This window comes from Phycodurus eques, chromosome 13 (assembly GCF_024500275.1).
Source record: "Phycodurus eques isolate BA_2022a chromosome 13, UOR_Pequ_1.1, whole genome shotgun sequence".
NCBI lineage: Eukaryota > Metazoa > Chordata > Actinopteri > Syngnathiformes > Syngnathidae > Phycodurus > Phycodurus eques.
The window spans coordinates 17,083,067-17,108,191 of NC_084537.1; the positions used below are offsets into that span (position 1 = coordinate 17,083,067).

Genomic DNA, 25,125 nt, shown 5'->3' on the forward strand with positions numbered 1-25,125 from the left:
TATGATTATATCAACAGACAATAAAAATACAGCAAATTTATGCAAAAAAAACATTTTTATTGACTTTTTTCTTCAAGCTGAAGTCACGTGACTTTTACCCGACCGCGTGTTCCGGTGCACTGCGCCACATTATCAAGTTAGATAACAAAATGACATCACCACAGCAGAAGTGAAGCCAAACTTCAATTTTGACGACGCGCAAATTGATCGAAATGACCCAATTGCGCCTTTATATGCTTTCAGACCGATTCAGATACACACTGAAACAAGATTGTCGTTGTGTATGTAAATTTGTGACACATTCACGACGCCTCCAAACATTGTCGACGTTTATTTCGGAAGCGCAAGCGGAAGTGTAGTGTTACTTTCTTAAAGGTAACGAACAGCGCTGCTTTCCGCTAGCCTCACGAGCAATAGCAGCGTCGGTAGCTCAACACCAATTGTTTTGTCTTTTTTCCCCCAAAGGTAAACCTGCCAAATCATTTCATTTGCAATTGGACATGACGCTATTGTTGAGTTTTAATGACCAAACTTTCTCGTTAAGTCTCGAGCCTGTCATGTCTCGTAGTTAGCTTCCCGCTAGGCTATTATTAGCCGCGGTAGCCTCTGAACCGTATGTATAACCTCGCACCTGCTTCATAATGATGATGATAATGTCATCAGTTAAACCTCGCCGAACAAAGTTAATTAAAATGTCATCGTTTGAAAACGGCCGTCGGTGCTAGTTTTGTTGTTGTTGTTGTTTTTTTATGTTATGTTTTGGGGGCTACGCTTGAACACGCTGCCTCATTAATGTCTATTCTATGTAAGGAGGTGTCTAATGTTCTTCTTATTTGTGTGATAGAAAAGCGCTATGAATCAAGAGAAGCTCGCCAAACTCCAGGCACAAGTCCGGATAGGTGGAAAGGTATGCGCCATGTTTTTAATTTGGTATTCATTCTGAAGGTAAGACTCCTGTTTGAATAAAATGCAACTTTTTGTGTTGTTTTACAGCAGTTGTGGCCATTTTAGATCACACTAAGTCCAGTTAAATTTTGCGTTAGTGTGGGTTAGATGTCTGTTTAAAATAAGTTATTTTGACATATTGTTATAGTATAACATGGTGGCCTGCATCTAATGCTCTGGTATATGTATGTGGTTCACGAGCTGTAGATTTCCCACCCCTGGTTTCGAACCTCCTGACATCAGCATTCTCTTTATGGCTGGACGGGGAGGGAGAGAGATTTCCGGGCCTCCAGCTCTTGGCCTCATTTCAGTCACTTGACTGTTTGCTTTACGCCCTGATAAACACATGGTTCAAACACAATCAGATATGACTTACAATACATACAAGTTAGCACGGCGGCTTTGATGTGAGTTTTCCCATTTCTTTCCAATTTGAATTGATGGAAAACATTGCAGACTGACACTTGCTGGCTTTGTGATGTGTGAAATTTAAAACCCGATCATTTAAAGTAGCCGTCTGTAACTAGAAACTCCACTGATGCACTGAGATACAAGTACACGCTGTCCAAAGCGGTATACAGTGAATCCTCGCTATTTGTGGGAGTTGGGGAGTGATAATTTATTTTTGGTTTAACTCAGAATTTAAATTTATTATGGTTATTGGTGTCGCTCAAGGAAAAATGAAACTCACACTCTGATGTATACTTTGTGTTGCACATACCAGATCATAAACATGCAGGAATACAAGAGATTAGGAGTGAAAGAAGTGCTGCACAACTTAATTCGGTGGTGGGGACAATGCCTTGTTCAAGGGCACCTCAACAGTAGCCAACTAGCAGCTCGCCAACGACTTGTAGCCATTAATTTTTTTGTTGTCTTTCGTGAGACTTGAATTCGTGTCGGGCCAATATTTGGCATTTTGACATATATTGGCATCAGCCTTTTTTAAAAATCCGCTAAAATAAGAGATTAATTTAAAACTGGGTGAACTTCAGGGAACTCCAGCCATTTTCTTTACCGCTTCTCCTCACTAGGGTCGCGGGCTGCTTGAGCCTATCCCAGCTATCTTCAGGCAAGAGGCAGGATAGACCCTGAACTGGTCGCCAGCCGATCGCAGGGCACATAGAAACAAACAACCTTACGCACTCACACTCACACCTATGGACAATTTAGAGTCTTCAATCAACCTACCACGCATGTTTTTGGGATGTGGGAGGAAACCGGAGTGCCCGGAGAAAACCCACCCAGGCACGGGGAGAACATGCAAACTCCACACAGGCGGGGATGGGGTTTGAACCCCGGTCCCCAGAACTGTGAGGCAGATGTGCTAACCAGTCGACCACCGTGCCGGCACTTAAGGGAACTATTTATTTAAATTTTCACTTTATTTGAGATGCTGCTTACACTGGTGTTGCTTACACTTTTTTTTTTTTAACTTGGAACAAAGTGAAAGATTAACATTTCAGTTATTGAAATTTAGTAAAACTTTATTTATTGTAGAAACCTTTAGGGAGCTATTTATGTTTAAGTTCTCATTTCTCTTTATAAGACCTGCTGCTGCGCCTGGGAGCTCCATGTACTTTGTTAGAATTTTAAAACATGTCTATTGTCAAAGATAAAGAAAAACTAACACTGCAAATCTAAAAAGCTAATTAACAAACATGCTTCAAGGCATTTCAACCAAGTTAAGTGTTGGAGTTTGTATTATTCAACATTTTAATGCCTATATTTTCCATTTTCTCGCAAATGATTATCAGGTCCAAATATCTGTTAATGGGCTTCTTCTAATAATCTGTATCCGTCCTGAAAAAAAAACACATCGCTCAATCTCCGACCCCAAGTCCTTACAGACTGGACGTTTGTAGCTTGCTTAAATTTTGTTCTTTCCTCAGGGAACGGCTCGCAGGAAGAAAAAGGTGGTCCACAAAACGGCGACAGCTGATGACAAAAAGCTCCAAGGCTCTCTGAAGAAGCTCTCGGTGAACAACATTGCAGGCATTGAGGAGGTGAAGCATCTTCAAAAAATTGTTTATCCTTCCTGTTACAGTATCAATACACCAGCATCATTGGGGGGCTCCGAACCAATTTTTTCAGCTTGAGAGGGTATGAAAGGGCGTTCCGCGATCATATCACAGAGGGACATATAGTGCTTTGTTATTCATTTTGTAAAATACACTCACCTTAAAACAATTTATTGTAATTCATTCATCTGTTCAATAATAGTTTGGGCCATCACACTGCCCAAAAAGCCTGTACAATCTGCGCTATTCATGGCAACAGTCGTCAATTCAGCAGCAACTGTGGTCGTCAGTTGGGTTTGCCACTTGGACTTTGTTGCAAATATCCATCTTTTGAGCTTCGGCCAAGGTAGAAATACCTTCAAATATGAGCAGCAGCTACTCGCAAGTTTTGCTGTGAGGCTAATGTGCTGCGAAGCTGTTTTTTGCTGCTAAAGGATACGGCTAGGGCGGCTACCAACTAGCTCGTGGCTTCCTGCCTGGAAGCAGTAGTCCCACCTTGGTGCAATAACCAATTATATTGCAGCAGCGCGTGTCCTGCAGGCAATCATTTTGCAGCAGGACGTCTCCTGCCTAGAACACCAGTGACATTCCTAGTAATGTCTGGCTGATGAGTTGGCCATTTAATAGCCAGCCAACTCTACATTCTCATTCACTGACGCCCACATCACTCACCAGGGCAGGCCCTACCTTTTAAAGCCATACACAATCGAAGTCACAGATACTACAACAGAATGTGAGGATGGTGACCCCAAGTGAACAAACATAATACCTTCATCTCACATGCCCGTTATTGTAATGCAAATTAAATAAATTTGTATCCGATTTCTTGATTGATCAATAAGAAAATCGACAGACTACTTGATTCTGAAAATATTCAATAGCTGCGCCCCTAGTGGATGAATGCCAATTTTCCAGGATCTCTGGAAATAGGCTTATTGTGACAAGAAACGCAAACAAGTCTCAAGAATAGATGCTGTAAAATAATCAGGGGTGCAATTTTTATTTTTAGTGGACATTTCCATTTACCTTGTGTTCTCCGTTAGCACTTGTCTGATTGTGCAAATTTGACTCTGTCCCTCAGGTGAACATGATCAAAGACGATGGCACGGTGATCCACTTCAACAACCCCAAGGTGCAGGCGTCACTGTCGGCCAACACGTTCGCCATCATGGGCCACGCTGAGACCAAGCAGCTGACCGAGATGCTGCCTGGCATCCTCAGCCAGCTGGGCGCCGACAGCCTCAGCAGTCTGCGCAAGCTGGCTGAGCAGTTCCCGCGGCAAAGTGTGTATAAAAACACTCACATTATGCGGCCACACACAGTCATGCCAGGATTATTCTGTTTTGAAATATGAGCAGAAATTTATATGAAAAAAATGCATAATAAATTGCAGGAGCTCCCCCCCCCACCCCCTTAAGAAGTAAATCAAAATGGCAATAATCGCTCCAAACTGTACTGACTATACAGGCAATTATTCCAAGTTACATTGCAAAATTCTCAACTGGTAAAAACAAGTTAGTAACATTATAATAAAGCTAAAATAAAGTAAAACTACTCAACCTTTGAAGATGTAGCTGAGAGGGAACAAAGGTTTGTTGGCAAGCTTCTGCTTATACGCATGCAAGTCATTAGCCATGATGCCTTTGGTGACCTAATATTTACGCAAGCGCCTGATGAGGGGGAAAAAATTTGCATGTAATGTTTTTAAATATTTTTGGCTGTCAAGCAAGTGTGGAAATAAAATAAAATAAAAAACATCAAAAGGTGCATTTTTTTTCTCCAAGAACTAATGCCATGTTTTCAAATTACTGTAAAGAATCCAATTTTTATTTCTGTGATTGACGTTAATGCTGGGGGGAAAAAATATCAATGCTTTTGGTATCAGGTGAACTAAGCAATTCCCAATTTATGAGCTGCCGCTTGGTCAATTCTTTGCTTTGTTCAGGGAGCCAAAATTTGAGTACAAGGAGCTTTGAATACACTAGTGAAATGTAAAAATTTTTTTAGCAATTGCACTGTAATGGATGTCTGCTTATGATAAAACAAGATGTTTGTTTCAATATGATGCGGTCCATTAAATTTACCTTGATTCCCAGTTAATTCCCATTATTCCCATCAAAACTTTCCAATTTGGAATATACAGTATTTCCCAGTTTACCTTTCCTATGTAAATTTTCTGGAAATAAATTTGCAACCCTCATCAAAATGTCACTGTCATTTGCTTTTTCTATGAATGAAGAGGGGCGGGGAAGTTGATTAAAATCAGTCACTGGAATTTTCTGCAAAATTATTATTATTTTTTTAAAGGCCATATCGCCCAGCCCTTCTTGATTGGTAAATCAAATGGAGGAGTGACTATTTGAGGAAATCCACTCGATGTTTGACATGTTGTCTGTGTGTTGCAGCGATGGACATGAAAGCCGTGAAGGAGGAAATCGCTGAGGAGGACGACGATGCTGTCCCAGGTAAGCAACCGTCCCGGGAGACTCTCCAGCCTATCTCTCTTGATTGCTTCTGAACAACAACTCTTTGTTGTTGTTTTTTTCTTTTTTTTTCCTTTTTTTTGTTGTTGTTGTTGTCTGGTAGATCTTGTGGAGAACTTTGATGAAGCCTCAAAGAACGAAGCCAACTGATCCCTCGCTCACCACCAACCGTTTTCTTTTTTTTTTCTTTTTTTTCTTTTTTTTTTTTTTTTAATCTGTCGCACGCTCGCTCAGAGGCTTTCCTCGTGTGGGGAGATGGTTGTTCAAGGCGCAGCGCATCCTCATCACTATGAAAAAAAGAAAACTGATCTTTACGTAACACCTTTTGATTGTGGACGCCCCAGTCAGCACCCAAAGGACTTGGACGGCTTTAAAACACTGCTTTCTACGTGGCTCGTATTTAAGAGATGCTTTATGAAAGGATGACAATAAAAAATTCATTTTACATATAGTGGTTGGAAATTAATTAAACTTCTTTTTTGGGGGGGATATTGCTGTTTTCTTTTTTTTTATTATTTTGGTGGGGGGGTCTATTAGTTGACTGCTGAGTCCAACTTTTCGTTTTTAACTGTCATACAATTGTTGTAGTTTCAGGACTGTATAATAAAGCTAAAAGTAAAACCACAATTAAAACCTTAATTACAGAAAATATTTCAAAAACTTTTTTTTTTTTTAGTATTGCTGTTTTCTGCTTTTTTTTGGGAGGGGGGCGCTATCAGTAGACTGCTGACTCCAACTATTCAGACAATGTTTTGTTAAACTTCAGCATTTTTAATTGTCATACAAATGTGGAAATAGTTTAACCACTGTATAATAAAGTAAAGCCACAATTTAAAAAAATAAAGAAAATACTTTCAATCACTTTAACAAGCTAACCATTGTAAAATAAAGCTAAAATAAAAACTGCCTTTTGATGACTCCTACCTGACATAATTTAGTATAAAGCAAAAGCCAAAGAAAAAGCAAAGCAGCTGTAATTAACTAAATATATGTTGTAATAAAAGTTCCATTCCTTGCTCTGTTATTACACTTCTGGTGAAAACCCACAAAAAAACAACACGTTTTTGGAGTTCATTCATTAGATGTGCATATGTTCTGAGAAGTTCCATTACCTGTTCTGTGGTTATAGAAAAAAGCCATACTAAAACCAAATAACACTTGTAAAAGTTCATACTCAAATGTTTCACATTTGGCAAATTTCATAAGTTAACGAAATTGTGGACAAGGTGGCATTTTATTGTATATGATTTAAAAAAATTAAAAAAAAACCTCCTAATCAGAGACACAGCAACAGGACAAGTAACCTGATGGTAATAGACTATGGCCCTGAGCTGAAGGGGGCCTGAGAGATGACAAAACAATGGAACTGCTTTAGACACTTGGTAACGACAACATGCCAGAAACATCCTGCAGTGGGCCCCTTAGCTGCTGATGGTTGGTGGCTACTCGGAGGTCCCCAGAGACAGCTGATATAGGTCCATATCAATATCACAACTGGAAACCCCGTTGACACTGAAATGACATGTCAGGATTTGGGAATCTCCATAATGTGACACCCTAATAGCAAGTTTATTTTAAGCAGGATTCATGTCAATTACTGTACAGCGGTACTTTGACTTACAAATGACCTGACTTATTCTTCATGGTGCAAGGCATTGCTGGGCTGTATTTGTTTTTTGTTTTTTCTCTCTCGAGTCGCCTGGAAAAATTTGAGTTACGAGCACTAGATGGTGGCAGCAGATTTAACAAGCAGCAAATAGTGAACAATTCTAAAAAAATATGGCAATTGCTTTAAGCTATTTAATGCCACTCCCAGTTGAAGGTTACTCAAAATCTAAACATAAAGAGAATTACACATTGCCTTTTTAACCAAACCATACTTCTTCTTTAATGCTAAAAAATAATATGAAACATCATAGACGGGCTAACAAAACTACCATCGATATCCTGGTAGTTAAAAAACTTACATTTCAACACAAATGGTAGCAACATATGCATATAAAGCAGAAGAATACAGACATATATTCTTTATCCTCTGTGAAAAATGAATATTCATTTATTTAAAAAAAATTCATTTTTAAAAAATATTTCATTCTAGTTTTTTTGGGAGTATTTTCTTCTGAGTTATCGAAACTCTTCGAACTCCCATGAGAACCTCCAACCTGCAAGTGATTCCCTACAGACTCCCATATGGCGGATGACTGCCAGCACATCTTCAAACTGCCTTCAACTATATAACGTACTGGTTCGTTTAAGGTGAGACATGTAATTAGTAACACACAGGGTATATGATACGCGAATATACTTACTATCGTTCTAATGTAAAAGGATTATACTCTGAAAAACAGTAATATACACTGGATGTATATATATTCCTAAAAATAAATTACTTGGAATTTTTTTTTTTTCCTTCAAGTATGCAATATGTTTCAGTCATTGTCTTATTAAAATCATGTGATGTATTTTTGGGGGGAGGCTGGAACAGATTAATGGCATTTCCATTCATTTCAATGGGGAAAGATGATTTGAGATGCACATTTTAAGTTACGAGCGTGGCCACTGAGCCAATTAAACTCGTATCTCAAGGCACCACCGTCTTCGATAAAATTTGCTTATTTATTATCCTGTTTTTTTTGGGGGGGGGGGGGGGGCTCCAGGCTTACATGGGACATTGAAATAATTACTACATTAAAGATGGTACTCGTGTTGGGGGGTCTGCATGCCGACTGTGGCCTGAGGAGGCTCGGCCCAGCTGACTTTCCACTGGACACACTAGCCTCATTCCCCAGCCCTCCACCCCACGCCGGGTAGCCGCTGCAGTCTGACGCCAGGAGGAGGAGGAGGACACCATCGGAGCCAAAGTAGCCCGGGAAGACGATTAGTTATGACGGAAGCTGACGAGGGGGCGCCTCCTCCTCCTTCTCCGTTGCGGGCTGCGCGTAGAGATGAGGATTCCCGTGGTGGTGGTGCGTGAGTTTCCTCCATTTGTTCTCATGGATGTGAGTTCTTTTTACGCTACGTTGCGCCGACCTTGCCCCGCCATTGCAGCGTAGCTGACGGGCACGGGAGTCCGAGCAGGTCGCGGCGGTGTCGCGGTGCTTTAGCTAGCTTATTAGCATTTACGCAACATAAGACCGAGCCTTGTCAAAATGTATACAAAATATACACTATTAAGACCTGGGATAACCTCAGTTGTAGTTATTTTCTGTTTAAAATACATTTTTGGTCTATTATTTCGGTTCGCTCCGGGTGACGTGCACCGACTCGGTGGCCGTCCGTCAGAGCGGCGGGTCGACGCGGTCACTCGTCGTGCTCGGCTACGCTGCCCCGCCGCAGCCTCGGAGGCTAAAAATAGTGGTTTAATTTCCACTCTTATATTTGCCGCAGCCTGGCTACTAACTCCTTATGGTGATACTCTTTTGCCATGTTTTGCCACAAACACGGGAGCAGTGGACAAGTTGAGTCGTGGACGGACGTAAAAACGCAGCTAGCAGGTCAAGCTAATTCACCGAGTTAAGTGTAAAAAAAAAAAAAATAATAATAAAAAGCCTCCAGAACTGTTTATTTTTTTTGAACTTAGTTTAAAACCCCCTGTACTTTTTGTTTGTCCCTTATGGTCTTTACAACCTGTGTTTAGCTCCCATCGGCTTTTTCTGGAGTAATCCAAGTTAAACATAGAGGTCTGTTTTTACCTTTAAGCCCCGTTTACACTGTCTGGAAAATATGGAATTTCCAACCTTGTGCAAATATCACAGACATGGAAGTTGACCATGTAATTTTCAATATTCTGAGGTAGCATCGGAAGCCTCTTTACAGCATCATGCGTATCCACCTGTGCCTTACACACACAACTCAGTGAAGTGGCGTTTGACACAACTAAAGCTCCTATTACACCATTTGTAAAACTGGCATTTAGTTTTTCTTTTTTTTTTTTTTTTTTTTTTAAGATTTTACTGACATGGATGTCTACCCAGCAATTTTCCATCTTCAGTGGTAGTATCATAATCCTCTTTCACACAGAGCTCATGCAAAAATAGTACACCAGCGTTGTAACAAAAGTTACAGTGTTTATCTGTCCTTGCCATTGATGCACAACTCAGCATGTTGACACAACTGTGTGTGCGGTCACGAAGAGATTCCGCAAAAATACTGCACCAGTATCATAACAGAATATCTCGCACGCTGATACCTTCCTTTCACATTAACCCAGCGAAGTGGGATGTTGCCAACTTTGCTCATTTTCATACAGACAGGTCATGGCCGCAATCAGGTCATGAGATGACATCAGTGCCAGCTTCCGGTGACATAATAAATAGTTGTTTGACTTTGACAATTTCTTTCAACACAACAGGGCAGGCAATCGGAGTGTGGACTAGTGGTTTGAATCTCGGCTCAGTATGCCTGTTCTTAATGTGGTTCCGTGGATTTTCTGCAAGTCCTCAGACTTTCTCCCACTTTCCCAAAACTTGCATGTTCACCTCACTGGAGAGTCAAGGTGAAATAGTCCATAGGTGTCGAAGTAGGTGTGAATTATTGTTCTATATGTGCCCTGTGACTGACCGGCGACCAGTCATCCATTTTCTACAGTGCTTGTCTTCATTAGGGTGGTGGGTGAGCCACGGGAGAACATGCAAAGTTCACAAACGAAGGCTTGAGATTCAAATCCAGGACTTCTCGACTGTGAGGCAGACTAACTGCTAATCAGTAGTCCACCTTGCTGCACAGACTCGAAACATGTTAGTCCTTTTTTTAAGTAACATTTTAAATGTTATACAGTTATATGTATATAATAAAGTGAAAGAACATCAATGCAACACAATTTTATTTAATGACCACTTTAAAAAACAACCGCAGCTGCAACAAAGTGCTGTACATAAATGATCAAACTAACATAATACACACAAAAAATAAAATAATGAATAAATATTTTTTGAATAAAGATAAACTCATTTCAAAACATACAACCAGTCATTTACATCAAAACAGTCCTGCAGCACCTCTCCTGTGTCTTTAAACCAAATTGTCAAAGTCCGAATTTTGGACACTGCTGTTCCACCAATTGATGGTGGAGTTGTGCTGCCGCTATGTAAACAGTTGCAGTAAATGCCCATAAGCGCCTGATTGAAAATGTCTTCACATTATTTACGAGGTAGTTGTCGACACGCTGTTTGAAGCCCGTTTGACCCAACGTGCCGCCTGCCATGTGGGCAGAGACCTCATTTTGTCTCCCGATGCTTATGCGCACGGCGGAAGGCACCCTGCTAATAGCTGGCGAAGCACAGCGCCTCTTAACTGTCATTGTCATCCTCCTCCAATCCTGCGGGATTTAACTTTTCAACCTCTGCGAGTCTGTCAGAGGATTAAAAAAACAAGCATAGCTTTTAAAATCTTCAATGCAGGCTTAGTTTGTGCCAAGATTACCAGCATTTTCTTTCTTAATATGAAAATAAAGAGTCACAAAATTTAATCTTCATTAAATGTTCAGGTTTTAAGCAACATTCACCCTTCTTAAATGTCATACAACCTGATGACAAATGAACAGTTTATTTTTTATTTTTTTAATAGTGCCATTTAATGAAGTCTGCTGGTCATATTTCCTCTGAGCCATCACTGGCACTAGGGAAGGGAATTGATAAGAATTCAGCATTTCTGATCCCATTATCGTTGGTGCTTATCAATCCGATTCCTTATCGAGTCTCTATGATTCTCATTGGGTTAGGGAATTAAATAATACAAATCATATATGAAGTCATTGATGCACAGAACACATTAAAGGTGGAAAATGTTAAGACAGCATTTATCCTGGTTTCATTCTATATAGCACAAAAAAAGTGAGCTTTGAACAGGGGTGTGCAGAACTTTATAGCCACTGCAGCTAGCTGCAATTCTCAAATCCAATGTGCAGCTGCCATCTGTTCATTCTTAAACTTTGCTCCAAATGAAAGACAAACATGGAAAATATTATATGGTTAGCCTGATAAAATAATTGCCAAGGTAATTTTTTTAACATTTTGGAAAAACAAGGAAATTCAACAGACAAGAAGAGTGTGGATTACCATGATTGACCTGGATGACTGACAATCTATACAAACATTAAAAAAATAATAATTTTTAGCAAGCACATTGGTGTTTTTTTTTATAGATATTGTGACCGCAGATCAAAAAATGACTTGGGCAATTATGCTACTAGGCTAACTATAGCTAACCTTAAAACCTTCTTCTCAAAACTGGGCTACCAATCGTAGCGCGATCAAATGAATAAAACAACACTAATGGCAGAAATTCAAACCAAGTGGTACAGTCTTTAAGGCTGCTAATTTAAATTTAAATTTAATACGCCACTGCGTTCTGGCTCATAATTTTGTAAATCTGACTGACGGCGCCGCGCCAGCCACGAACCTTGCCGCACACCACTTTGCAGATGACATTTTAGTACAGTATATCTAACAGGTCCCTCGCTTTCCCTTCCTTCAGTCTGTAAGTTCTTCGATAGTTTTGGCAAGGTTCCTTGCTGCTCTTATCAACTGGACAAAGTTCAAGAATAAATGTTGGTAATCACTTAGCTGAAGTCTCGCAACATTTGCCGTCAACATGTGTGACAAAGCATTTGAGCTAGTTTTGTGGGATTTTGAGGGTTGGACTGATTGTGGTATGTGCATGTGTAATACTTGGAGACGAGGCAAAGGAAATGATGACATCATAGTTTCATACTCAGTCGGGCGGTGGTGGTGTGATTAGAAATTCATGTCAGTCCATTCTCCAAGACAGGAAACACTCGCCGTTGTTTTGCCAGCATGTGTGAGGCCTGATTGGGTGAGCCGGGAGCATACAGTGGTCCGCATTCCTGAAGGAAATAAAACAAAAATCAGAAGCGTTTCTAGAAAGTCAACTCAGGAGCTTGTGTTGTCATGACTCAACAACACGCAGAGCAGCGCTTCTGAATTATTGACAAATCTGAAAGTTAAAAATAGAGCGCACCTTCTCAAAAAGGGCTGGAAGAAGCTGTTTTGAAACTCAACATGTCTGCACATTGAACTTCAAACATGTGATTTCCTTTACCACCATCACCCCATGATGATCATTAGAGTGTAAAATTTTTTTGACGTTAGTAAAGTCATCTAATTGACTGCATACATAGTTGTGCACAATTTCCCACCTCTGCTGAGTTCTGTGTGAAAGGCACAGGCGGATAAAAGTCTTCATATTTGGCTATCGTAAAGCAATTTTGTGGGACCTTTGTGTAAAAGAAGCTACTTTCAGTGTTGTGAGTAATGCTGTCTGGAGGAGTTGTGTCAGACATAGCGTGTTTGCTTTCTTTAGACAGCGAACGAGTTGAGAGTAAAGTAGTGCACTCTATCTTGTCATTTTAGAGTGGCTACTGCTACTTGGCATCAATGTCAACAACATACTGTACATACAGTATGTCATGTGCTTTAACATCTAAAAATAAAAGCATGTATTATTCAGTACCTCATTGGGCTACTTACATCTTAATCTGTGTGTGTGTGTGTGTGCATGAGTGTGATGTTTTGTGTGTCTGATTGTGTGTCTGTGGCGTTTGTACCTAAGAGAGTATGTGAGAGTGTGTGAATGCATGTGTGGCATTTGTGTGTGTGTGTGTGCTTCCACCTGTCAACATGCTGTGGAATCTTCACCCGAGTGGGAGTGTTCCAAAAACCTATGAGCTACAGCGCATTTATTTAACATGTCAAAGAGTCATGCAAGTATAATCAGAAGTTAATGACTATGATAAAAAAAAAAAGTAAAACTGCAAAATATGCTGTTTTTCTTTCTACTACATGCTACGCTATGTTAGCATCTGTGTGCGAAAACTAGTATGTGATTTATATAATTGATATTGAGCGAATTGCATTACTTTCTGAGCGGCCAGACCCTTTCTTTCTACGTACATCGCAGGAATTTCTGTTCCCTGTTCCATGGTTATCATCGCAGCCATTCTCTTTGCCATCACTCGTAACCTTCTCTGGTGTGTGTGTTTGATAGACGAGATTCAGTCGTGTGTGCGTGTTTGGTGCCGCACTGTGTGCGATAAGTATACGCGTTACGCTTGCATCTTTAACTGAGCGGAAAAATTAACCGACTCTGCTCATTTTGCTGGCTAATCCCGCTCAAGCTCATGTCGCATACGCGGTCGACCGGGCAACACACAAGGACCGTCCGGTAGGGCTGGGCTTATGGGGGGAAAAAAATAGTAATAGTAATAGTAGAAAAATATGTAATGAAAGATACAAAAACATTTGATGAAAAATACACAAATATTAGATTAAAAAAATAGAAAAATATTAGAAAAATAAAAAATATTAGTTTGACAAAATAATACAAAATATTTAGACAAAAATACACATACTACTGTATATTAAAGAAACTATTAAACTATTTGATTCAATTAAATTGTATTTATATAGCACCAAATCACAACATAGGTTTATAGATATATATAAATGTAATTTTTAAATATATATATATATACATATAATATATTTTCAAGCAATGTACTTCACCAGTGAACAATGTCGTTGTTTTTTTTCCCCACACAAGGCGTGGACGCCTGCCATAGCGGCTCAAGTGCTCACTGAGAGGGGAAACGTGCTCAGATCAAAGACGGCCTGCCACCGCTGAGGAGGACCTCCGTGCAGGTCTGTGCACACGCGCACAAACACACACAAACATAATCACAATCAATGGCGTGAAGGACGACGGCAAATTTGTCATTGATGCCTGTCGCTCGTTTCCCATCCAAAGGTTCACGCTGGCCGCGGAGGAGGAGCTTCCTGATCCATGGAGAATTACTTCCAGGCCGAGGCTTTCAACCTGGACAAGGTGTTGGATGACTTTGAGGAGAACGAAGGTGAGCACAGTCTATTAATTAACTGTGTCTTGAAACGGTAGTTGAGAACATTCCGTTAGAGTCTCCCCTTACAGTTTGTCTGTGTGTTATTGTATATACGTGTGTGTGTGTGTTTGTTTTTTTTCCATATGGGAGGGTCACAGGTCAAAACAATCAGTAACCTTGTACAGTCTAACATAAGCCGAAGCAATTCCATGTAAAAATAGAAAAAAATTAATATTATATAATATTATTGCAGAAAAATAGTAGGGGAAAAACACTCAAATATTAGAGAAAACATACACAAATTGGAAAACATCTTAATGACAATACAAAAACACACAAATTAGAAAAAAATATTACAAAAACTGCCTAAATGAAAATACAAAAATAATTTCAAAAATACACAAATATTAGAGAGAAGTAGAAAGATATTAGCAGCAAACACAAAATATTGAATTAAAGATACAAATGAGAAAGTGGGTAAATATGAAATAATAAAGAATATAAAAACTAAATGACAAAAACACAGAGTAAATAGTTATTAAAAAAACAAACCTTATATGAAATATACAAAACTATTGGTTAGAAAATTCTGAAATATTAGATGCAAAATACAAAACTATTACATGGAAAATACAAAAATATTGAAGAAGATAATCATAAGATATTTTAAATATACTACAATGTTTGACCAAAAATACTCAACTTTAGTCTGCTGACATGGAAACAGGAGTTCACAACATTCAGACAATCCTCCTCCTTAAAAAAATCCTTACTTTTTCCCATAGCCAAATAAACAAACATAATAAAATGCCTTTTTTGTGGAGCAACATTACAACTGCCTTCTTAGATGACTTAGATGGAGGCCGGGCAATCAGGGCAAAGAGCTAATTAAGCATTTCCCTTGAGTTTAGACACACTTACATCAAGAAACGACATCCGTGTTCAATTATGATAATTGTGACAGTAAAGCTGCTGATTCATAAATCCTCAATAATTTGCAATACGCCTGTGCTTTCGTGTGTGTTGTTGCCGCAGCAACAACAAAAGCAGCCTAGCTCACATTCCAGCCTGGGGAAGAGAGCAGCAGTCACTCTGACCGACTGTTGCCTCCATTGCCTCAAATAAACGCCGCAACAATTTGGGAAGAGTTATGGCATCAGCAAATGTCTCACACTCCCTCGATATGTGTTGCTGTTTTGGTTAGCAACAAAGTTTAGCAATTTTTTTTTATGTCTGCGTTGATAGCGTTGAATTACACTTACTACCTTTTTTTTTCCTTTTTCTTATTTAACTTTTATAAAACAGCATCACGTCAACTTGAATATCAGCACGGCAAGAACAAAAATAACTAGCGACGTACAAACTTCCACCTCCCTTCATTTCCTAAAAAGAAGACAAAGTATTGGTGGTGTGCTTAAACAAACAAAACTTTTATATATTAATAAATTCAGTATTTTGATCTTTTATTACATATGTTATTTTGTTTTTTATATAGTCATAAAAATAAAAAAATAAGCTCTTTCATACTATTTAATATTTACTTTTTAGGTTATTTTGTTTGATAATGTTTAATGTACAGCATGGGAGAATATTATGCTAGTAGTTGGGTATTATACATTCCTAAAAAGAAAAGATCTAAGTGACAAAATATTTTTTTGATTATTATATTGTACAATATTGTTTTTTTTTAGGGAACATCCTTGTACTTGAGAATTTACTGCTAGCTGTTTGATTTGATACATTCCTAAAAAGAAAATATTTAAGCTGTTTTATTGTATTTCATATTTAGCTTTTCTGTTATTATATACATTATTTAGTTTGAGAAGCTTTCATTTGTGGGAGAATTTGTAGCAGGCAGTTTTTTGTTTCATTTTCAACATCATTTAATGTGTTCCTGTGTACACCAAAGAACAGCACTTTTTGTGTTTTGTTCCCTTACTGTACAACCAATGTGACCCAACTGTGACCTTAAAACCAAGGTGCATACCGAACCATGATTTTTGGTGTACCGTTACACCCCTACCCTAGCTGTGATTGACTGCTGACCAAACCAGGGTGTTGGAAATGGGATAAGCGGTATAGAAAATTGACACATTGATCCTATCTCTGAACATGTCATTCTCCTCTTGCACCAGATGAGACCGACTCCCCCCTTCTCTCGGATGCCAAGTTGACCCAGATTCTCGCCCCACCGGCTCACCTGCTCTCGCTGAACCCCGCCCTGACCCACGCTGACGTCAGTCCCAGGGAGAGTCCGCAGCCGCTGAAGACCCTCCCCGACCCCAAAAGACCCTTGGGTGGCGAGCCGGCCGACGTCCACAGCCCTCCCCTGCCGCAGCCCAACATAGGCAAACTAGTGGGAGCGGACGACCGGTCACCGCCGCCCATCACGGCCTACGAGGAGCAGCGAAGGGACGCCTCCACTGCGTCCCGCTTCACCTTCGAGGTGGGACTTCAGCAAGAAGGGGCTCCCTCTGAGAAGGTTCATCCGCACGTGGAGCCAGCTACACTGAATGGAGAAGAGCAAGAAAGAGTGAAAAGTGGGGACCAAGTAGAAAGTGTTCTGAACGGAGGGGCGGGTATTGACTCCTTGACAAGACCTGAATCTGAGCAGCTCCTTCCCAATGGCTTGCAATCCGAGAACGGGAGCCGACTAAATGTCTGGGAGGAGGAAGAAAAGGAGAGGTTTTCTCCCTCACCTGCGCCCTCCAAGGAAGACTCTGTGACAGAGGAAAAGGAGATGGAGGAGAGCAAGCAGGAGAGTGGCGATGGGGCATTGTTAGGTGCTGTTCGAACAAAACTGAACAACAGCCGCCTCCAGCCAGTCAGCGTCCCGTACGGCGGGGCGCGACCCAAGCAGCCCGTCAGCCTCAAACTCCAAATCCCGCAGCCTCTAGCGGGACAGGTGCAGAATCAGCTCAGTAGCAAGAACAAGAACCTGGACAGCCGCAAGGGCACGCCTCCCGAAACGGCGCTCGCCAGGGCGGAGGTGACTCCGGTGGTGAATGGCGTCACAGTCCTCCCCCCTTCTCCCCTCGCGTTGTCCTCGGAGAGTCCGGACAATGACCTCCAGGCGGGACAGCAGCAGGGCTCGCTCGGTGGAAAGGCCCCCAGTTCTCTGGGCGAGGTGGCCCCCGTGTGGGTGCCCGACTCACAGGCCCCTGTCTGCATGAGGTGCGACGCCAAGTTCACCTTCACCAAGAGGAGGCACCACTGCAGGGCCTGTGGCAAGGTGAGGACTCAGTACAGTAATGGGAGTTCCTGATTTATGACGCAGTTCTGTTCCTACGGTAGCTGTTTAACACTAATTTGTACATGGCCATAGTCTAACATGGTAGTTAACTCATAACTACTGTAAATATTTGGACGGAAAAAAAACAGTTGTAGGCTATAAACATAAATTTAGACAGGTGCTTCACTTCATTTGCAGCTTGGTACCATCAGACATTGTGTCCAGTCATCCAACACTGTGAAAACAAAGTACTCGTGTGCCTTGAGATATTAGTTTAATTCATTCCGTGACCACGCTCTTAACTTAACACTAAAATTTCAAATCATGTTTCCCCATTGAAATGAATGGAAATGCCATTAATGCATTCCCGCCTCCCCCTAAAGCCCAACAAGTTGTTTGTAATGTATTGTAATAAGGAAAAAAAGCACTGGGGGTTACGTTCCAGAAAACCCCTGCAATAAGTGGAATCCGCGACGTACCCACTAATTGTTTATTACATTAGGATATACATTTTTTCATTTCACATTTGTAATCCAATGCCAATATATGATACTTCACTCAGGTACAGGTTCAGTTATGAAGACACAAACAAAGAAGACTTTCAAAACTACTGGAAGTGACTCAATAAACTGCAGTAATAGTTGTTCTTTGCAGATGATTAAGAAGATATGCCTGTATATTTTTATGTTGTCTGTCTACTGTACACGGGTTAATGCACCGTTTGTTTTCAAATATCAATTGCTTAAAGGGATATAACACTGCAGCGATTGGTGCTATTAGTTAGCCTGTCCATGGCATTTTGTAATGTCTGGTTAAGTTAGCGGAAGGTGAGGTTGTGTGGTTGTTTTGAATACATGATGTTTTGACAGTCAACTTAAACTTAGTTTGACAGTCAACTTAAGTGGCAATAAACAGTTTAAAGCCTCTTTTTGAAAGTATTGTTTACTATCAGCCAAACAGCTGCTTGTTGCCAAGAGTATGATTGATTTCACTACCAGCGTACAACTCTTGTATGTCAAATTCTTGCTCGCAAGTCAAAGCAAAAAAACGTCCGATGATGGCTTGTATCTCGAAAACTCAAAAGTCAGGTGTTGCATCTCAAGGCAGCACTGTACAAATGAACCCGATATTAGTTCCAAGATCAGGATGAAGTACAATGAAGCATACCACTGTATTTTTATAAACACAAGCTTTGTTTTTTCTTTCCGTAGCTTTGGTGTGTCATGGACATTGTCTTGACATTAGGAGTTACATTACCCTACTTAGTGTCCCTAAGCTCCTCGAGTTTCTTCCTGAGACCATTTCTGTCTGCCTCACAGTTCTGAGGACCCGGGTTCAATCCCCGGCCCCGCCTGTGTGGAGTTTGCATGTTCTCCCCGTGCCTGCGTGGGTTTTCTCCGGGCACTCCGGTTTCCTCCCACATCCCAAAAACATGCATGGTAGGTTAATTGAAGTCTCTAAATTGCCCCTAGGTGTGACTGTGATTGCGAATGGTTGTTTGTTTATGTGTGCCCTGCGATTGGCTGGCAACCAGTTCAGGGTGTACCCCGCCTTCTGCTCGATGATAGCTGGGATCGGCTCCAGCACACCCGCGACCCTTGTGAAGATAAGCGACTATGGATGGATGGATGGATGGATGCTCTGCCATTTCCCACAGCGGTAAACAAACACTGTGCCGCTGACAAACAATAGACGGACAGATTCTCAGCCACATCTGTCACCTCGTTAACCGCTAGACACATTTCACTGGTAGAGCAGTAGTACTAATGCTTGTGCTTTCTATCTCGTTGCAGGTGTTCTGCGCCACGTGCTGCAGCTTGAGATGCAAACTGGCATACATTGGTGGGAAGGAGGCTCGCGTCTGCGTCACCTGTCATTCGGCCCTAACCAGCGGTGAGCACTGATCATTATCACTGGTCAACTTCCAAGTTGTTCTCATTTCAAAACATAGGAAGTGTCACCATCATAAAACCAAGAAATGTTTTAAGTCACATTTTAAGAGTCTTAGAATTAAAGAGGTATGAAAGAAAACTAAAATAAAGTAAAACTACTAATTCACAAAGGTGTTTGCACAGCAATATCGTCACCTGGAGTTAATAAGTGTCAAAAAATAAGTTAAAGGGGTTGTGCCTGCAAGTCCACGACAAATGATTGACACCTCGTTGGTCACACTTGTCAACGATTGGTTGTTTTATTTTCTTAGGCGTGGTGGTTTCTTAAAAATCTAATTATTTTTTTCTACAGATAATTTTACTCATGTCTGGTTATACTGACAGTTTCATCAAGTATGACAAAAAGTGATTTTTCTGAAAATTGCAAATTCTTCCCTTACCCACTGTAAAATGTAACTACAATAAAGTAAAACTACTCAGACTTTAGAAACCCATGAAAGACAATGACTGAAAACGGAAAGGGAACGGGAAGGAGTTTGCAGAGCCATACTGTCACCTTGTATACCATATTGCTAGAATTACAAAGTGTTGTGTAGTAATAAATGTATTTATATGTTAGCATATGTTAGCATTTAAATTATGCAGTATAACATTTATTGCATCGCTTGTACTAAGCAGCCAGACCTTTCCTATGTTTCGCAATACGTTACATTTCCAGTTAGATATTTTAGCACTAGTGTCCTTCTGTGGTAGCATCACACAAAAAGCCAAAGAAAAAAAGTACCAAGAAAAAGCCAGCTCGTAGTAATACAAGCTGTCAGCACACAAAAGTGAGTGTTTCTATGTCGAAAAGAATGTATAAATGCCTTAATCGTCTTAAAAGCAGGATTTAACGTGTGAGTGAATGAGATCTATTGTTGTCCACTGAAGTAATAACGTATGCTCGTTGTAACCCCAATCTTCAGCTCCGACGTCGTTGAACTCCCAGTTGACATCTGGCAACAACCAGAGTCCCAACCCCAACAACCCTGCCGAGTACTGCTCCACCATCCCCCCTCTGCAGCAGGCCCAGGCCTCAGGCATGCTTGGCTCGCCGCCGCCCACTGTCATGGTACCGGTGGGCGTCCTCAAGGCGTCTGCCAACGAGGGTACGAGCTTCAAATGGCTGTTTTTGGTAGCACCTACTATAGTAGCAGATGCGTGTATACAGTAATCCCCACACACTTGCGTTTTACTGTTTACAAATTCACCTATTCTCGTTTTTTTGTTTTGTTTGGAAACTAGCCTCCGTTATTCGCTGAAATACACATCCATTTGCGTTTTTTGTGTTTTTTCTGAAATGCCCTGAAATGCCATAAGATGTCGCCGAAGCCCTGTCTGAATAGGAAAGTAGTACAGTCATTGGTCCAAGGAAGTACAGTGTTCCCCCGAATGTTGGTGACTCGTGAATTCACCTATTTGCAGATTTTTTGGGGGGAATTTATGTGCCGTTATTTGCTAAAAACTCACTCATTTGCTGTTTTTTGTGAGGTTCTCAAAGTGTGGTAGGAGTATCACGAGTGGTGCGCGGGCTCCCTCTCGTGGTACACGAAAGAATCACTGAATTAAATGTTGAAACTGTGCATCATATAATAAATACCCACTATACTATATGAACTTTTTTTAATCCAATAAAGTACATTTGTTGAGTTACAGTTCAGTTGCATTTAACTTTCAGGGACATTTGCATTTCATCTTTTAGAATGTTTATTTATGCACACATTTATTTTAACTTTTATGTGCAATATATTTTAATTGAATCCTAATTTAGTTTTTATTTTCCTATATTTCTGCTTCATTTTAAACACTGGGGCCTATTACACTACTTTAGTGGTGGTCATTGGTGGTACTTGGAGAGCAAGCTATTTTTTAGGTGGCACGTTTGAGAACCACTGCTCCAACCGAAGCAATAAAAGTATGTCAATACTATGTTTGGACAAAAGAAGAGCTTTGCTGCCTTGTGACATTATAGGCAATTATAAACCTTTTGTGGGGGTCAGTTACTATTTGTGGCAAGGCTCAGTCCTTAGAATGTTGAAGTGATGAATACCAATACGTATATACTGCTGTCTCATAAATGGCTGTCTCATTCAGGATCTGTCACACGGGAGCAGAGGAGGGTTTGGTTTGCCGATGGCGTCCTACCAAACGGCGATGATGCAGAGTCCCCCAAAGCTCCCCCGCGCTCGCAACGGGCCGGCGTCTCGTCGTATTCAAGCAAAACCTCTGGATCAGACACAGTAGAGGTATGTTGACACGCACGCTCTGAGCTTGAAGTGGGGGTTAAAAAAAATCTTCTGCAGCACCACATTACATTGCAGTGCGCCAGTAGATGTACGGTGATCTATCCCTTGGTGTGCTGTTCTGCAATTTTTTAGCGAATTTCCACTTCAGTCGTGTTCGGCCGTGTCGCTCGGTGTGCGGTGGGCCATAGGTTATACAGAGCCTGCGTCTTTAGTGACGATTAGCGTTCCAGTAGACTGACGTGGTACGCTATAGTTCTCAACATTTCTCCATAGTACTCATTTTCTTTTTGTTTTAAATGCTACTTACACTTGTTGTACAGTAGATTGTACTCTACCGTTTTAGGAAATGTCATTCTTCATTCCTTCAGTCAGCATTGGAGCCATTTCAAAGGCTCTTCTTCACAGTGTGTTTTTTTAACCCTCATGTTTTATAGCTCTCCTCTCTCTCTCTCTCTCTCTCTCTCTCTCTCTCTCTCTCTCTCTCCCCCTCTCTCCCTCTCCCTCTCCCCCTCTCTCGCTCTTTCTCTCTCTCATTGTTTCTCTCTCCAGGCGGCACCCGCTACAGTGGGCCCACTGGGCAGCCCCGTGGGCAGTGCCCTCAGCCTTATCCCGGAGGACGGGCTCCCTCCCATCCTCATCTCCACCGGAGTCAAAGGAGGTACGGGAGGCCACATCACAGGTGCTTGCCCTCATTCTCACCATCCCACTGCCCACCCACTGCCTCCTCATTGATGCATGTGTCCTCCATGTGCTTTCATGTTGCCATGCAGTCAATATTGTCATGTACGCTCACTGTATGGACAAACGTATTGGGACTGAGTGTTCATTGTGAAAGCTGTGTTGCAAATTAAAATGGGATGCATTGACACAACCTGTCAATTCTCCACCTTTCGGGGTAGTATTAGTAATCAGATATATGACAACGAAATCTGATATAACGTAAAATAGTTGTCTGAATGCAACAACTGCTTTCAACACAACAGGGTAGAAGAAGTAAGTGTTAGATCTGGTATACAACTTCACACCCATGTCCTGGCATCGCAGAATACGCTTTCACACTTCTCTTCATACAGAGATACAGCAAATTTACAGAATCAGAGCTGTAACAGAGGCTCGTGTGACATAAAGTAGTAGTTAGACAGTGAGAATTGTTTCAACACAACAGGGTGGGAGGACTCAGGTGTTAAATTCTCGTCCCAGTTCCAAACGCCCGGGATTGGAGAATACACTTTGACACGGGCGGTGTCCCACTTCGTACATTACCCATGAACCTTGCAAATCTTTCGGCCGACTTTGACCCCCTTATTCCGTGTCGGTGCTTTTCACACAGAACAGCTACCTTGGCAAACAGGTGTCAAATTCCTCTTTTTTGTGTAAAGTTTCACACCAGACACTCACTTCTCCTGGCCTGTTCCATTAGAAGTGATTGTTACTGTACGACAACTATTTTATATGTCGCACCATACACCATATAATTATCTGATTGAGAAATGCCATGTTGCTAAGTGAAAGTGCATAGTTGATGTAAAATTGGGAGCCTTTAGTTTACTTTTTTCCGTGACCACACTCCTAACTACGAACACTCAGATCTGAAATCATCTTTCCTCATTGAAATCAATGTAAATGCCATTAATCTGTTCTAGCCTCCCAAAAACAACAAAAGCAATTTTTGTAAAGTGTTTTTAAATTAGAAAAATAGCCCTCTTTGGTATTGTACTTAGACTCAAAATAAAATCATACAGTAATGGTATAATTCGTGAGAATGAGAATAATTAAACAGTCTTTGTTACTTTTTTTTTACTTAAATTTAATGGAAATTGTGCTGCTTCTGCAGGTGTGTGTGTCTTGTCCACCTGGGGACAGTATAATAAAGACATACGGATATACTTGGAGCCTGTCTAAACTCCTCAATAATATTAGTCATTCTTCACAGAGGATAAATAAAATATACCTGTGAGTATTGTTATATCTGTGTACATATGTTGCTCCACCGCTTCTTTTCAAATATGCGTTGAGTTATAACACCATGACTCTGATGCTATTTGTTAGCCCCACTACGGTATCTTGCATTGTTTGTTAGCATCAAGCTAACAAGACTGACAACCCCAATTCCAATGAAGTTGTGACGTTGTTAAACATAAATAAAAACAGAATACGATTTGCAAATCATGTTCGACCTATATTTAATTGAATACACTACAAAGATATTTAATATTCAAACTGATCAACTTTATTGTTTTTAGCAAATAATCATGAACTGAGAATTTTATGGCTGCAACACGTTCCAAAAAAGCTGGGACAGGGTCATGTTTACCACTGTGTTACATCACCTTTTCTTTTAACAACATTCAATTTTCAATGGGAGACAGGTCTGCACTGCAGGCAGGCCAGTCTAGTACCCGCACTTTTTTACTATGAAGCCACGCTGTTGTAACACGTACAGAATGTGGTTTGGCATTGTCTTGCTAAAATAAGCAGGGGCGTCCATGAAAAAGATTTTGCTTGGATGGCAGCATATGTTTCTCCAAAACCTGTATGTACCTTTCAGCATTAATGGTGCCTTCACAGATGTGTAAGTTATCCATGCCATTGGCACTAACACAGTCCCATACCATCACAGATGCTAGCTTTTGAACTTTGCGTCCATAAGTCCGGATGGTTCTTTTCCTCGTTGAGGACACGACGTCCACAATTTCCCAAAACAATTTGAAATGTGGCCTCGTCGGCTTACAGAACACTTTTCCACTTTGCATCAGTCCATTTTAGATGAGCTCGGGCCCAGAGAAGCCGGAGGCGTTTGTGGGTGTTGTTGATAAATGGCTTTTGCTTTGCATAGTAGAGTTTCAAGTTGCACTTGCGGATGTAGCACCAAACTGTATTTACTGACATTGGTTTTCTGAAGTGTTCCTGAGCCCATGTGGTGATATCCTTTAGACCTTGATGCCAGTTTTTGATGCAGTGCCGCCTGAGGGATCGAAGGTCACGCACGGGCATTCAATGTTGGTTTTCGGCCTTGCCGCTTACATGCAGTGATTTCTCCAGATTCTCTGAACCTTTTGATGATATTATGGACCGTAGATGATGAAATCCCTAAATTCCTTGCAATTGTCCGTTGAGGAACATCGTCCTTAAACTGTTCGACTCTTTTCTCAAGCACTTGTTCACAAAGAGGTGAACCTCGCCCCCTCTTTGCTTGTGAATGACTGAGCAAACCAGGGAAGATCCTTTTATACCCAATCATGGCACTCACCTGTTCCCAATTAGCCTGTTTACCTGTGGGATGTTCCAAACAGGTGTTTGATGATCACTCCTCAACTTTCTCAGTCTTTTTTGCCACCTGTCCCAGCTTTTTTGGAACGTGTTGCAGCCATAGAATTCTAAGTTAATGATTATTTGCTAAAACCAATAAAGGT

At 40.9% G+C, this 25,125-nt stretch overlaps 2 protein-coding genes across 3 annotated transcripts in view; both read left to right on the forward strand.

Annotated features, from left to right (window-relative positions):
- Positions 1–179: 179 nt before the first annotated feature.
- LOC133411261 (transcription factor BTF3 homolog 4-like) lies at positions 180–5,896 on the forward strand. The gene is made up of 6 exons (XM_061693381.1): positions 180–465; positions 845–907; positions 2,838–2,951; positions 4,048–4,249; positions 5,372–5,431; positions 5,553–5,896. Exons 2-6 carry the CDS (start codon positions 854–856, stop codon positions 5,597–5,599), a joined length of 477 nt encoding a protein of 158 aa, XP_061549365.1. The 5' UTR covers positions 180–465; positions 845–853; the 3' UTR covers positions 5,600–5,896.
- Positions 5,897–8,281: 2,385 nt separating this feature from the next.
- zfyve9a (zinc finger, FYVE domain containing 9a) overlaps positions 8,282–25,125 on the forward strand; it is a 31,498-nt gene continuing 14,654 nt past the window's right edge. Inside the window, exons 1-8 of one of the 2 annotated variants that reach the window (XM_061694876.1) lie at positions 8,282–8,448; positions 14,009–14,106; positions 14,213–14,318; positions 16,439–17,535; positions 19,329–19,428; positions 20,393–20,575; positions 21,561–21,712; positions 22,262–22,391. In XM_061694876.1, coding sequence (XP_061550860.1) covers positions 14,249–14,318; positions 16,439–17,535; positions 19,329–19,428; positions 20,393–20,575; positions 21,561–21,712; positions 22,262–22,391 — 1,732 coding nt within the window. In that variant the 5' untranslated portion in view covers positions 8,282–8,448; positions 14,009–14,106; positions 14,213–14,248. The remainder of the gene's footprint in view (positions 8,449–14,008; positions 14,107–14,212; positions 14,319–16,438; positions 17,536–19,328; positions 19,429–20,392; positions 20,576–21,560; positions 21,713–22,261; positions 22,392–25,125) is intronic. The other variant, XM_061694875.1, reaches the window with a different exon arrangement.